The sequence below is a fragment of the Stegastes partitus genome, unplaced genomic scaffold, assembly GCF_000690725.1.
Source record: "Stegastes partitus isolate 25-593 unplaced genomic scaffold, Stegastes_partitus-1.0.2 Scaffold124, whole genome shotgun sequence".
In the NCBI taxonomy this organism is placed as follows: Eukaryota; Metazoa; Chordata; class Actinopteri; family Pomacentridae; genus Stegastes; species Stegastes partitus.
Genome location: NW_007577855.1, coordinates 585,607 through 601,361, shown reverse-complemented (window position 1 = coordinate 601,361; position 15,755 = coordinate 585,607). Strand labels below are relative to the sequence as shown.

At 43.0% G+C, this 15,755-nt stretch overlaps 1 protein-coding gene across 2 annotated transcripts in view; it reads right to left on the bottom strand.

Moving 5' to 3' along the window:
* pik3r6 (phosphoinositide-3-kinase regulatory subunit 6) overlaps positions 1-15,459 on the bottom strand; it is a 24,290-nt gene extending 8,831 nt beyond the window's left edge. The window contains exons 1-9 of one of the 2 annotated variants that reach the window (XM_008278489.1): positions 15,398-15,459; positions 5,056-5,140; positions 4,802-4,906; positions 4,143-4,234; positions 3,885-3,953; positions 3,377-3,509; positions 2,703-2,772; positions 2,387-2,573; positions 293-440 (exon numbers count right to left, since the gene is read on the bottom strand). In XM_008278489.1, the coding sequence (XP_008276711.1) occupies positions 293-440; positions 2,387-2,573; positions 2,703-2,772; positions 3,377-3,509; positions 3,885-3,953; positions 4,143-4,234; positions 4,802-4,906; positions 5,056-5,113 (862 nt within the window). In that variant the 5' untranslated portion in view covers positions 5,114-5,140; positions 15,398-15,459. Of the gene's footprint in view, positions 1-292; positions 441-2,386; positions 2,574-2,702; positions 2,773-3,376; positions 3,510-3,884; positions 3,954-4,142; positions 4,235-4,801; positions 4,907-5,055; positions 5,141-6,535; positions 6,650-15,397 lie in introns of those variants that run through there. The other variant, XM_008278490.1, reaches the window with a different exon arrangement.
* Positions 15,460-15,755: the final 296 nt, after the last annotated feature.

Below are 15,755 nucleotides of genomic sequence, written 5' to 3'. Positions count from 1 at the left end.
AGACTGAAGCAGAAGTGTTTTAATGCAGCCAGTATAATGTTTCCATATCGAAACTGCTACTACTCCAGCTAATACACTCATGTTCTCAACTTACCTCTACTCTGCTTTTCTTTTTTTTTATTCGGCTGCACTGGCTTACACAAGCAGCTGTGACTCTGTGGTTATTATGTTTCTCCCCCTTTCACTGATGTCTAGCTAAACCAGTAAGTTGATTTATGAGTCACACAGAGCAGCTGTGCCTCAAAGACGCTCCCTTGCATAGCTGTTAGTTTCCTTTACAGCGCGCTCCTACCTGAGTCGGCGTCGGTGACGATGTCGCCGTACAGTCGGCGAAGGCGGCTCCTCAGCGCGGCCCCCTCCGCCCTGCCGCCCTCCTCCAAGCTCTGCTCCAGAGTCGCCAACACTTCCTGAAAGTACCGCTCGATGTCTTCGCCCATGTCCTGTCCCAAAACACACAAACACATGGGCTGAGCATACATACTGGCAGGAAGATAAACATATACACATCAGGTATTCATAGCAAAGAGGTGAAGGGTCACAAGTGTGTGTACGTCTGCTGAGGTGTTATGTTGGGATCAGCGCCAAGAGACATTTCCACCGCAGAAACAACAGCCCCTTCATTCAGGATGCTCGACACGATGAGTCAAACAGCGACTCTTAAACACATTTTAGCTGTGTACTAATTAGCCTGACAGTTCTAGATAATTAGATAATGCTATTTTCATCCTTATCAGTCATTCTTTAAGTGGTGGTAATTACTTAAAAATGTCCCAACATGTCTTGGAGTGACCATGAGGCTTTGCACATGATGTTTCTGAAACACAGAGGACATTGAATTCCTCCTTGAGGGGCAACGATAAACCTCCGCAAATACACACTCACATGTAGCGAAGATTTGTTAATAATGCACTGGGCAATCAACTGAACAAATGGTTTCGGGGGACATTTTTGGACAGACTTTAAAAGAGTACAAAGAGGAATGTGGAGCTACGTAAGAAAAAGTTAATATTTACAAAGCTGTCCATAAACTGACAGGACATCCTTCTACGTTCTTGTGATTTTGAACATTCCTGCGTCAAAAGGAGCGGCTCACCTACAATAAAGTGCCTTCGTGTGTTTATTTACTGCATCAGCGTAAGCCACATGGTCATGAGACTCTGATTTTCTATTCCTGTTTCCACAAATTACCGACTGGAATGTCATATGAATCAACTCTGATAGGTTTTATTTTCTGAAGATAATACTGAAAAAAATGAGTGAAAAAGTAAATGTCCTTGTATAACCTCTACTGGATGAGTCTAGTATCAGGAGGTCAGGCTACTGAGTGAAGCCAATGAGCCGCCATGTTCTACTCATCAGACGGGTTAAAACAGACATATTCAGACATACAGTCGTCCTCAAATGTATTTATACCCTTCCATTAAAGAAAAGGCAAAATTCACAATAGTCAATCAAATAACTAGAAACTGAAAAAAGTAATAATAAATAAAAATTTGCTAAATGATAATTTAGTGAAATAAGACATTGCTTTTGAATTGTGGTTAAAAAGAATAATTTTTTAAAAAATCTGGACAAATTAGAGCACTTTGCTGATGAGCAGTGGGACAAATTAAAAAGACAACAGGTGAAGAAGTCTGATTGAGAGTTACAGAAAACACTTGATTGCATTGATTGGCTCAAAGGGTTGTTCAACAAAATACTAGTTTACGGGTTCCATCATGCTTGTTTTTTTTTTGTTGTTGTTGTTTTTTGTTTTAATATTTCTGTTGAACCACACTCACATTCACACCTACGGACAATTTAGAATCACCAATTAACCTCAACATGTTTTTGGACCTTGTGGGAGGAAGATGGAGAACCCGGAGAGAACCCACGCTGCACGGGGAGAACATGCAAACTCCACGCAGAAAGATCCCAGGTGTCCTCACCGGGACGAGAACTGGCGACCTTCTTGCTGCGAGGCAACGGTGCTAACCACTGAGCCTCCCTGTAGTCCGACTGTATTAAGCTGTTTTGGTAAATAATTTTGTCAGACCAAGTGGGTAATGTCCAGCCTCCTTACATCTGTCCACATTAAACTGAACCATGGCAGGTCAGTTTTACTGAAACAACAATTTTGTGTGAGATTTGTGAAAATATTAGGGGAGCAGTCAGGTGTGGGGGAAAGTCACATTAGATAACCAGAATTATGGTAAAATGTGAAAACATGAGCACAGTCCAGCACTGAGTCCAAAGTAAAGTTTATCAGAGACCAAAGTAGGAAAACCCCGTCATCAGCTGAACAAAATGGGGCAAACAAATCACAGCAGCAGTGAAGAGAAAATCAAACTAAATAAAGAAGGCAACAAGTGACCACAAACAGCCAGAGCGGCCCAGTTCTGCTGACCTTTAGGGCCTGAGCCAGTTTGGGTCCATGGCACTGATCTGCTCCTAAAGCAGCCTGTAAGGAGTGCTGGATCACGCTGCGCATGTGATCTGATGGATTTACAAATCCACCTGATGCCTCAAAATCCTCCTGCAGGACGTGTATCAAGGAGTCAGAGAAGACTTTGGGGTCAGCCAAAATGAAAACCCTGCAAATATGAAAAAGAGGGCAGTTTGACTACATGCAGCTGTACAAGAAATCAAAGCCTTTATAAATCATCAGCTCTGTCAGGCTTTTATTGCACTTTTGGGCAAGTAGTACATTAGTTATGACTCACCTCTCCTGAAAGGGATAGTGCTCATTTTTTAGTCTCTGCTCAGCTGTGACCATCCTCTGGTACATCAGACCTGCGGATCATACGAACATTCACTGATTGTGCTGCGTATTTTTAAACAGTTTAGCTAATTTTAAACTGCTTGATGAATGGACAGCTCACATAACACTGATGTAGCCATGACAAGATTTTTCATAGTGTGACGGCCTGTTACTTCACTTCCTTGCAGGAGAACAGCGTGGCTACTCGGCTCTGTTCTATAAGCTGTTGTCAGTCAGTAAATATCCACCTCGCCGGTATCCGCTATATTTCAGGCTGCATTTTTTCTTTTCCTCTTAACACATTGGTTAACAATAACTTTTTGTTTTAGTTTAAGATACATTTCAAAAATATTTAAAGCATGGGAGCCTCGCCTGTTTTGTAACAAGAGTACTCTATGACAAAGAGATAATTATTGTTTTGATCGACTGGTCTTTTCGGGGAATTACACAGTCACAGCATCGTCACAAAAGGCCACTAAACAAACAGCACCATCATCATTAGCCTGTAGTGCTGGAGGTGTCGAGATTCTCAAAGACGATCTAGGAGCTCCTAACGCAGGCTGCTCTAAAGTCTACAAGCCCTGCTAAGAATGATTCAGTTCAATTTAGTCAGCGAGCGGAGGTGAAAAACAATACCTGGAATGAAGCGTTCGGCTTTTATCTGCCTCGTGTAGCTGAGGCCTACGGTGCAGTACGGATGAGGATAGGTCAGTAGTCTCTTGCAGAAGTCGTACATCCGCTTGTAAAGTTCATCTGGAATGTAGGCTGTCTGGAATTCAAGCAAACACACACACACACAGATTACACAATGCATAGGTAGCTAAGGTAATTAATACTAAAAATGTTCTCCCTTCAGGTTTGCACTTCCTCGTTGACAACTGTTCCAGGAATTGAAACCGAGTCAATGAGGTAATATGTCAGTTCAACATAATGGAGATTTTTTTTTTTTTTCCTCATGCAGCAGTGTGGCGTCTGGTGTCATTCAGGGTAACCACAGGTGTTCAGTCATATGTAGTCAGAACCAGGTGCACACCCGAGATGGACAGGAGACGTGAAGTGGAAATTATTGAGTCAAGTTTATACATGAAACTAACAAGTAGCGTTAAAAACCTAAAAAGGCAGTAATGTGGCAGAGATGCAGTACCTGAAAGACGGCATACATCAGCGTGTGGAGCAAAGGAATGATGAATTTGCGAGAGTCCCATCTTTCAGCCTGCAGAGAAAACACACACACAGAGTCAGGGCTCCGCTGCAACTCCTTGACAAACACATTTTTTGTAAAATAATGAGTTGCTGTGAGTTCAAGGTGACTTCCTCGTTCCCTCCTCCGTGAAAGAAGAAAAAAAAAACACTCAGAATGTACCAGAAGTGTTCCTTGAAAATCTGGGTTTCTGAAGAGTACCTTTTCCAGCTCTTTTATCAGGACCCACACCAGAGACAGGCTGTTGCCAGGATTGTTTTGAACCTTCTTATGAAGTGTCCACCTCAGCATTCCTGTACACACACACACACACACACACACACACAAGCCATTAGGAGACTCAAGGTTTCCACAGCACTAAACACTTCTTCTAAATGTGTCACACTTTTCTCCATTGCAGTGCGAATCCAAAATATGTGTGATGACTAACAGCCGAGCAGCTCTCGTACTGCTGACATGACTGCATATTCCACAGGGTGATTAATGCCGCCTAATGCTAGCTGGCCTCAATAAATATTTGTTCAGGGTGGAAAAGTTTATGAGGTGGAATAGTTTCGGATACAGAAAAACCGGACAAAATCAAAGTCAGTTTTGTAGCATACAGTACACCTCTTTGGACTTTAAACTGAACCGCTGTGTGTATAAAAGCCAAGCCTCTGTAATAAAAACCACAAAGTTGGCGTCTTTGCAACTTTGTGATGAGCTTCATACAGACAAGACTCAGTGATATAATCAGATGATATTGCTTGTAAGAGTTAGGAGTGAAGGAAACTGCAAAGACTGATAAAAGATCATCACCCCCGAACTAAGAAATCTTCCCATGTTAATACTCGGCTCAGTAAAAAAAGATCATTTTATACCTTTGTTGCCGTGGTCGGGCGGCTGCTGCGTATCTGTGTCTCTGGGCAGCACAGCCTGGATGCTGCGGTAGAGCTCTGGCTCTGGAACCGTGGGGGAGCAGCCAGCTGAGGATAAAGTCAAGATGTCGGAAGTTAAAATCTGAATAACTGATGGAAAGACGACGACAACAACATGCAGCATGTGGCACCAAAAGTGGGAAAGTAATTCATTTTTGTACGACTGAGTAGTGTGTGTTTATCCGAGCTGCATGTACCTGTTGGCTCCATGCTGTACGCACTGCTCGAGTTATCCCAGGGGGCCTTGTTGGTCATGTCTCACGCACATTGTGGGCCCATCAACTGCAATTAGAAAGAACACATAGAAAGGAAGTGTCACATCGGTGATCAGGCTCCAAGTGGGTAGACAGCCACAAGCTCTGGCTGACTTGTGGCGGCAGACGCGTATTAGGTGCAAAATGCTTCAGCGGAGCTATTTAAAACTCCATTCTCTGTTCACATGCGGTCTGATATTAATGCCTGTATCTCTACGTATCTCTGTACGATAGACTTCTAGCGTGTGAGTGAAATAACAGCGTCTCTTGCTGACATTTCTTTTTGAGTAGTTACTGCTGGGAGGTAAATCAAGTGTTAAATGTTCCCTCCTGGCATGAAAAACAAAACCAAAGCCACTTTTCAAAGGTTTTCAAGTGACGCAAATTCACCGGAGAGGCTATCTGGAACCACTATGACTAAACTGATTGCAGCGCTTGTTGCTTCATTTCTGTTGTATAATTTCTTTTTTAATAGAACAGGTTCAGTAACATCAGCGTCTACTGAATCATTGTCATGAAACTGCTACTATTTATAGTGGCCTAGCGTTGGGGATAAGGAGAAGTTCTGTCTTTCAAAATCCTCCCAAGTGTCTTTTCCATCAAGCCCGAGGTTGTTCATTTTGGCCTGAAAGTTTTGCAGTTGTTACCGATTCAACTTGAGGATATGTTTTTTTTGGAGGGGGGGTTTTTCAATGAAAAAATGTAAAAATTGCTTTGGGTTTGAGGTGTGAAAGTCTACCCACACAGACACCTACTCACACACACACCACCAATCTCCCAACGTGGACGGATGGTGAAGAAACAAAAGAAGTGGTCTCACACTAACTATGCCCACTAGTGTTAAAAAGCATTACTCAAAGTCCCACACAGGTTCATGAGTCACATCTCAGACCCACACGGCACGAATTTATAATGGCATTTGGCCACATTTACTTGAACGCAAATCCCCCCACAATAGCCCTTGTTAGCTCAGTTTCACATCCTTTTTCATAAAAGTAGCATAAATGAAAAGCAAGACCAGTAGAACCAGAACAAACATTAATTCTCTCTGATATCTTTGCATCGACAGACTGATTCTTACAAGTACAGAAAGTGATGGAAGTGATGGTTATTGCTAGGCTTTGCTCCTTTTTGGATAAATTTGTAAAAAGCTCTGCCACTTTCCCACAAACAAGAAAACCATAGTGCTGAATATCACTTAGATTTAATATCAGAAATTAACCTCGAGAAGCTAAAGACACACAGAATAACGACATGTCCAAAATAGTCCAAAACTAAATGTTTGAAGAATTAGTTCATTTCTTCCAAACGTATTGTCGTACCACAGCAGGGAATAAAACTACCATCATCATCATCCATCGCTAACACCAAGCAGTTAAAAGTGTTACACGCGTAAAATTGAGATAACATCACATAAACTTACCCTGTTCCACACAGGCACAAACTGTCCTCCAAGTCGTTTACCTTCACACATTACTACTCGACTGAAACATGCGTGCGGCAAAGCCAGAGAGAGAGTGAGAGCGACTGAGAGGGCAAGCCACAGCCAAGTGAGAACAGCGATTCATTGGCGAGCGTATTTCCTCTACAGGTTCGGGATACGCACTGTTTGTGTGTCGGCGGCGAGGGGGAGTGGTGAGGAGGAGAGGCAGGGGAAGGTGTTGGAGTAGCTGCTGCTTCACTGCTGATTCTATTTGAACTTGTTTCTGCATATTTCTAAAGTTTTACTCCACTTTTTCATACTGGTTTCTCTCCTTCTCTTTCACCCTTTCTCCCACACACACACACACCATCGCAGGTCATTCCACAGTGTACAATGAAAGGACTTAGTGCGGCGGATTTAGCCTTGATCCCACTAAGAAAAGCAGCACTTTTCAAACATAGAGTTAACAGTGCTGCCTCAGCAGCTGAACACTGCCTGTTTGAACCACACGTTTCCGGGTTCCTGTCATTTTTTCGCACTCAGCCTCACTGCCTTTCATTCAACTCTCCCTACTGTTCTTTGTGTTCATCTTCAGTCATCTATCTCATTGTTTGAATGCACGTAACACCTCGAGAGTTCTTTCTTCTCGTTTCTGGTTGTTGCTCTTTAAAACAAACACATTAGATTGTTCTGACGTAAAAATATAAAGCAACCAGCCAAGCATGCACGCACACATGCATGAAAAGTCTCATGTGCATGCATGCATGAACTCTTGACCACACAGATATCACTCGACCACCTTTTTTTCTGACCTCTTGTACAGAAACTATTGATGCAGCGCAGGAGCTGACACACACATCGCACTTCCTTTCTGTCAGAATGAGTGGGCAGATGGGGCTCTATATTTAGACTGAAGGAGAGACAAAGCGGCACATAGAGAGCGAGAGAGAGAGAGAGAAAAGGAAATAGAGTTTGAAAAAGCCTTAAAAATAGATGCGCATCATTGACAGCATTTCTAAATAACTAGCTTGGAAAATCCAGTCTGCAGAAAATGTGCTGCATCTTGTGCGTGCAGAGGTCGGATTAAAAGAAAAACTCGAATATGAGACGCTTTTACGGTCAGGCCATTACATCGCACTGAAAAAAAAAAGATGTCTTTGTACAAGATTCAATGTAATTAGGCCACAAATATTTGGTATTTTTGTCGACTTGAGGGCGGTGAACCCTGTTGGTTTAACGGCGTCTGCCCTCACAAAGTTAGTGCCTGTGCTGAACGAAGCCCTTGTTTGGTGTCATATATTGAATGCATCTAATGTAAACAAACACAACAGGAAATGGACTTTTTTCATCAAACAAAATCATGTTAAACACGTCGCACATCGAGACATTTGCATGCACTCACGCGATGCTTGTCGTGTTTTAGCTGCACGCAGAATTGACGGGAGATGAAAATGTAAAAAGTATTCCACCAATACCATAGTGGTGCAAACACAAGTAGCATCTAAAATGTGAGATCACAGCAGCTCTAAACCTGTCAACCTCTGGTCCAGTCTTAACTTATGTCCCTTACAGCCAAATAGGTACATTTTCAGCAACATCATCAGTTATACTAACTCACACAGTTGGATCGGCACACACTGAAACATCCCTAAAATCCCTCCAAGACAATCCATTACACTGACTTATTTAATCCCGTATGACCCACATGTATTATTAGCACACTGCTCATTAATAGAAAATAGGTCAACATGCTACTACAGGTGCCAACGCCACATGCCAATAAAAGCCAACTTCCCGGACAAGTGCTGACTTTTTTACAGTTAATCAGTTCCTGCTCTAAGTTTTGGCTACGACACGCATCGATCTGTATCTTGTCTGCAGCCGTCGCCACACGTCGCGGCGGTCACCTGAAGCCTCAAACAGTGCGGCCGAACAGCAAACAGGACCGCTCGCTTCCGTTCAGGCGCAACTGCAGACATCTCAGAAAACAGGAAGGACATGACAGGGCTGCGTGGAAGTGCGTTCAAAGAGCAACAGAGTGGTGGTGGTATCTAGGTGATGCAACGGAGGTGGGGTTGCTTGACTGGAAATCCCCAACCTAGGACAGCACAGGGTCGACTGATACAGATAGCCATCACCATCTGGAAGAACAAAAGGAAAGCACCTGAGCTGCTCCCTTTGGTAGCGAGCGAGTAATACCTGAAAAACAACCCCAGTGTGACGGCGCTTCATAATTCTTGACAGAAAAATTAATGTGTTAATTGGGCTGACGGTAAAGGCAGCCAAATGTTTTATTTTTTCTCATCTCAAGGAAGCAAAAAATAAAAAAAAATGGTGCAAACCTTCTCGTCTCCGTGAGAAAGAAGAAGTTTCCAGGGAGACAACTCAACGCTGTGAGAAATGCACTTGCACAAGCAAAGGTTGCAAAGAAACAGATAATGTTGAATTCAGCAGGAGCAACGGGGAATATCAATCAAAGTGATTTCCTGAATCAACATACTGGACAATATGAGGAAGTCCTCTTGGACCGGTGACTGTGTGCATGTTTGAGTGTATCTGTGTATAAACCTGCCTGGCTTGACTGACCAGAGATTATCATCCCCTCAAGATGTATAAACATTTCCATTATATTGCTAAAAAACCTTCTGCAAACAGGTGAATATGTCAAACACACAAAAAAACCCCACAAAAAACGGTTGCATATGGGAGGAGTTTGTGCACAAGTCTGCACAGAGAAGAGGATGTATGTGTGCCGCCTGGAGTATTAGTATGCTAGATCCATCAGGCAAGAGGAAGACAGATGGGAAAAAGGTAGCGATCCAAAGGGGGTTCCCGAAAAAGTGTGCGTTTTCACATGTGCGCTGCGGCCCCTTCTGTGGGACTCATGGCGGTGAGAACTGGGTCACTAGGTTCATCAGAGGTCAGCTGAGGATGTGACATTCAGTCCGGATTAGGCAACGTGCAGCACCCAGGGAGCTCTGCACAAAAACGATATTGTAATGCAGATGCAAGCAGACGCGTAAACTACACATGCTGTAACTTTTCATTAGCCTCAAAAACTTCTAATTAAGTCGTTTTTCTGCTTGTTCGTAGCGTTGCACTGCAGAGAATTCCATCAGGCTTTTTGGGGAACTGTGATGAGATTCATTCTTTATGCATGAAATATTTCTAAATTCAGACTCACTGAGGATAGACGGCCTTGAACAGAGACAGCATTGTTACTATAGATACAGCGGAGGCTTCAGGCAGCGGGCTCATGGATAACCAGAGCGCTGTGACGACCAATGAGTTTGAATGAATTATATTTCACTGCATAGCATGTTTGTAATATATATGGCACAGTGTCAGCTATTCAATCACTTTCATTCAGTTTTACAGGTTCTTGCTGATTTCTTTTTTCTTTTAAGCTAATTTTTGGCCTTTTTGCCTTTATTGTATAGGACAGTGAAGAGAGAGACAGGAAAGTGGGGGAAGGACCTGCAGCAAAGGGTCATGAGCGGGATTTGAACCCATGGCCGCTGCATCGGGGACTGTAGACCCTGCACATGGGTCGCCAGCTCAACCGGGTGAGCTATAGCGGTGGCCCAGTTCTTGCTGATTTCTAGAGACAACTTGGAGAAGAAGTTGCCAACTCCTGTTTGCTTACATGTCAATCTACAAATTCCTGCTTACACTTTCCAATAAAGTCCATAAATGTTTTTCCTAATGGTTTGAAAACTGGTCCTTTTAATGAGTTAAACTGATTCTCCCTGCTGCTAGTGCAACTGTTCAATTAAATGCAATTCATCTTCGGTTTGCCTACTATTTATACCACTTACTCGAACTTGTGCTTGACTCCAGCGAGCACACACAAGTACAGGATGTACTATGTTTGCTATAATTAAGACATTCTCCGACCGAATAGTCTGGACATTCTAAAACTGACGCATGTGGAAGAACAAACACTGTTTCCAAACACGCTGAGGGGGGAGAAAAAAAAGTGCAAACACAAATGTGAGTACTCCTGTGAGATCACCAAACTCACCATGAAGCGGATCTTATTTAGCCACTGTTGGCGTAACGGGGCAACGGTGTATCATAGCTGCAAACTGTCACACGAGGTCAGCGGGTGTAAAGTGATCCGACTGCTTGTTGCACAGGATGTACCGAGTGCGTCACATAGACATGATCAGAAGCACAAATAGACCCTCACACACTTGGCCACGATGGAGCCGCTGCTCTCCGAGGAACCCGCAAGCATATGACTACGCCAAGAAGAGTTGCCACTTATTTTTGTACTCCCGACAGTATAAACAAAAGGGTGGCGTCTCAAACCGAAGTCTGTGGTTGTCTGTATTTGGAATATGTGGAGTTAAGGGTGTTTTGTAATAACTTTAGGCAAGGTTGTAATTTTACCTCGTGGGTGAGGTTTTGTCGGGAAAATGCAACCGTTGTCTGCCGACAAGAGCCTCGCACACAGGAGTGAAACCTCTGCATAAAGTCTACAGGCTTCAAAAGAAAGCTCTCGTAGTAAAGCCACCAACTATTAGCAGGTAATTATCTTTCTTTTAATTGCTTTCTCTATAAAATGTTAGAAAATGTAAAACTAATTCTCATCACACTTATACAGCCTGAAATGATGCCAGCTTTTTGTTTCTCCAACGGCGGAAATCCTGAAAATATTGCACAAAAAAAAGGTGAAACTAAGAAACATTTGCCATTTTGTTTGAGAACTGACTTATTAATGAACCAGCTACGAGAATAGTTGCTGCATCAGGGCTCCAGACTGGTCAAACTAGTTGTTCAGTTGATGTGTGTTAAAAGACAAAGTGATCTGTAGCTTATTATTTAAAAAGAAAATGAGGGTAGAGGAGGCAGACATCACACCTGATGATCAGAATGCAGGTGAAGGCAGAGAGACACTGACATATGTTGTTTTTTTTCCCATAGAAAAGATTGCATGCAGTAAAAAAAAAAAAATCCCTTGGTTTCATCTTGGGCAGATATGACATTAGAGTGCCCCAGTTTAACTCTTTTGAAAGTCCTCTTTGGTCACACACCTGTCTGAGCACACCACAGCCCTCCAGCAGCGTCTACCGCAGCCTGCAGTGGGGGGCGTTCAGGGAACATCAGTAAATTGTACAGTCTATCGAAAAGAAAATGTTCAGCAAGTGATGCCTGCTAACAGTGAAAAAGTGAGTCTGTGTAGTTTTCTGTCAATCAACTAATCAAACCCTTACGCTGGGTTCACACCAGATGCGAGTAAAATCATACGCATGATTGATTTACATGTAAAGTCAATGTGAAGACGCGATTAGACGCGCGTAAACGTCCCGAGGTGTGAATCGCACGATTAGCGCGTTTAACATGTGAATGAAGCGAATTATTTGCGCGAATGAAGCGAGTGAACTCAGTGCATACACGCGTCCAACTATGCACGATGAATTCGCGTCTGGTTTGAACACAGCATGAAGCCACATTTAAAAAGCTTTATCTGTAACAGCATTTTGGTCATTAACAGCTACAAAATTCAAAGGCAAAATAAACAACCTGGGACCCTTGGCCTCTTTGGATAAGAGACACCTGGGAGAATACAGGAATACAATAAGACCTTATGACTAGGCCAGGATGAGATCCGACCCGCTCTAAACAACAGTCGTAACACAGTAGCTCAGTAAACACTGATGATATTTAACCTATTCTAAAAAATTCTCAACTGAGGTGTGTCAGAAAACTTTCAGGACTGGTGTCACAAAAGATATATTCCAAATCCAAACTACAAGTTTTCCCTTTCGAAGTAATTCCCCTGGAGTCTAACACACTTCCCCAGCCTTCTCTGCTACGCCGCCATGCACTCCTGGAAGGATTCTTCCGGGCTCCTCCGTCATCACAGCCATCTTGATGTCGTCTTCAAAACGGGTCCCCTTGATGACCCCCTTGAGCTTGAGGAAGAGGAAAAAAATCCCACAGAGCCAGGTGGGGTGAGTAGGGAGGTTGCTCCATCTTGAGCAGGTGCGTTGTCATGGTGAAGCAGCCACCACTTGTCCTGCCACAACTCTCGCCTCTTCTCGTGCACTGAATGAAGCAAACGCTGCAGGATCTCTGTGTAGACCGTCTGAAGGGGAAAACTCGTAGTTTGCAGTTTGGGTTTGAAATAAATCTTTTGTGACACCAGTCCTGGAACTTTTCTGACACTCCTCGTATTAAATTTGATGCAAACTAAATGACGCAAAACAACTCCTCTGCACATTTCAGTCACCACGGTACGATGTGTCTTCTTCCTTTAATGCCTCATGCTTGGAAACTTCGGCACCGCTGGTGTTCAAAACAGATAAATAGTCTGGTCCTGGTACAGGGACCTCCAGGGTGGATGAGATCTATTTGAGCTTTAAAAAAACCCTCAACTCAATGTGTGTCAAAATTAACAACCGAGGTCACTGTAAACACCAAATTTTGTGGTTTGGTATTAAAGATTCTGCACTTTGTTTACAAGGCATCACGTCAAGGAACAAGTCTGAGCTAATCGGTCATCTGACTAAGCTATCAGATGAAGCATATGAGTCTTGTGTAAACACAGCCTACAGACATGGTGGAAACAACAGCAAACCGCTGCCCACCCTCAAACCCCAGATCGGAAAAAAAACAACAAAACAAAAGGGGTTTATTAAGTTGCTTTTCCTTGCAGAACTGGAAACTGCTCGACAAGTCTTTACTGACAATTCCTAGTAAATTTCGTAAGTTCACAAGCATGTCATGAGTCAGCGAAGTTTGGCACAATTAAAAACGAATCAATCACAAAATCCTGGCAGAGTTTCGGCTCATGCTGGTAAAGGAAATCTGATGCCAACTACCTCCGCTTATCTTTGCCAACTTCAGCATTCCAACTAAAGGCTAAACACTTCCTTGTAGAGCACACATATAACACACTGTGTCTGTGGGCAGATGTTGCCATCATCTGGGAAATCCCTCCAAAAAAAATGGGCCCGAATGTTACCCTTAAGTGTTTGACATTTTGTGGAGAACTAAGATGTCTTTGTAAAGGAAATTTCTCTATGACGGCACATGATGTTGACCCTTCTGGGGTTTAGTAAAACCTTGTTCATTCACCTGTCTATAACTATTACATAACTATTCAGTCAATCAGAAATTAAACTTATTTATTGGTTTGTTCTTGTCATCAATTCCACCCTTTTATACCAAAATTATTGTCTACAAAAGGCTGCAGAAACTTTTTATTTTCTTTTTTAGCATTTTTTCAGTCAAACAAACGCTGTACCACTTCTTAAAAAGATCCCCTCCTGCTACAATAGTTCTTTTTAACCAAATAAATATAGTTTCTTATTGATAACACAAAGTAAAAAAATACAAGAGTCTTCTTTAGTGTCTTCACCGTCTTGGTTACCGCCCCAGAGGGTGTTTTTGGTAAAGCCTACGTGATTGCTGACAGGCCAATGACAACTTATTCTTTCATTGGAGCTGTAACGCAGGTTTAATTCCATCTCAGCTCTCGCTATCGCTTCATCTGGTGTTGTTTTGCTCCGTTACGTCACTGCAGGCATTCTTCCACATCCCTGAAATTGCGTCTGAGTGATTTGCGGCGCGGTCAAAGGGTATTTCAACATGGCCACCGCACTAATGAAGAGGTTACCATCACAATGGAGATCAGATGAAACACAGTGTGGACTGTAACCAGTTTTCCTCATTAAGTGTGTTTGAATTATGATCACTGATTATTACTAGTATTTACTGTTCCCATATGCTTTTTATTATTCCCCCTAGAGTGCCGTCCAAAACAAGATATAAAAGCCTCATAGGAGCTGTTTTCTCATCCGCCTGGAGAGCCTCACCCAATAGCTGACTCTGATTTTGAACCATGAGGTATTCAGATGGGTGTGAAGGGTGTCAACACTCTATTTGGCCAGTCTTTTCTAGATTTACACAACCTAGGAGGACTTAATGCTTCCATACTGTGTGCTAAACCACTTCTCGTGAACAGAAAGACCTCCTCACACAGGCGCAGACATACAGTACACGCCGGAGCCACCCTGCATCTCCTCAAACCCCAAACTGGTACCAGGAAGCTGAGATCTAAAACAAGGAAGCAGGAGGAAATGCGGCCGTGCTCTTAGGCTCCGATAGCCACAACAGAGAGCCGGGGGGGGTGGTTTCATTGAGATCAGGCGCTGTTATCAAAAACTTACTATTATCTCAGGAGGGGGAAAAAAATAAACCGCCGCCCCCGTGTCTTCCCGTGTCACAGGCCATGATGTGTGGAAGCTTTTGGTCTGACTTGCACGTACACACACACACACACACACATAAAAGATTTTGCAAAAGAGCAGCTGACAAGAGCTGTGCAGATTCTGGTGAGACATTTGGGGTCAGGTAGCAGACTCTCAGTCAACCTGGGCTTTGATAATGGACCTTCACCTGTCATCCAAGAGGCTTTTTCAGTTCATCCTTACCCCAGAATCTATTAGATGAAAGGTGGCACGTCCTCAAGAACCCAAAATAGCATTGCTTTTTACAGAATCTCTTATCTACATGGTACAGTTACTGGCATACTAACAGTACACAAGATCAGATAACAGCCTGCAAATCATTGTGAAGATCAATTGAGCCACAGCCAACAACAAAACATCCCTTTAAATAGGAACTCAGACGAAAAGAGGAGCAAAAACATCCCACAGTGACTTCAGTGCACATCTGCATGCAGGCATGTAGGTAGTATGCTAACACAAATAGCATCATCTGCAACATCAGCTAGCAAGAGTTTACAGTCGGCGACACTCGACACAAAGTGGACAGTAAACGATAAAACAAAGATGTAAAAGTGTCTGCAGCGGGTTAAAAGTTGACATTTTTGCGTGTGAGAAAACTTACCTGAGGTTAAGTTGAGCGGACGGCTCCATTTGACTCGGTGAAGTGACTCTATCATGTGTGTGTGTCGGTGAGAGTTTGATCCTGTCATCTGCGCGACAAGTGAGTCCGAACCTCAGGCCACGCCCACCGAGGCACGGCGACCAATCAGAGCGCAGGACCTTTATCTACATAATCTGTTACTGATGGAGTTTCAGAGTTTATATTAGATATTGTAAGTGTAATACATTATTAAATATTTACTGCATCTAATATCTGATTTTGTATGCTCATCCATGCATATGTAAGTTGCATTTTAATGCTGTTGCTGATGAATGCTTCTTTATTTACAAGAATGCATTGTATTTTTTTGTATTCTTAT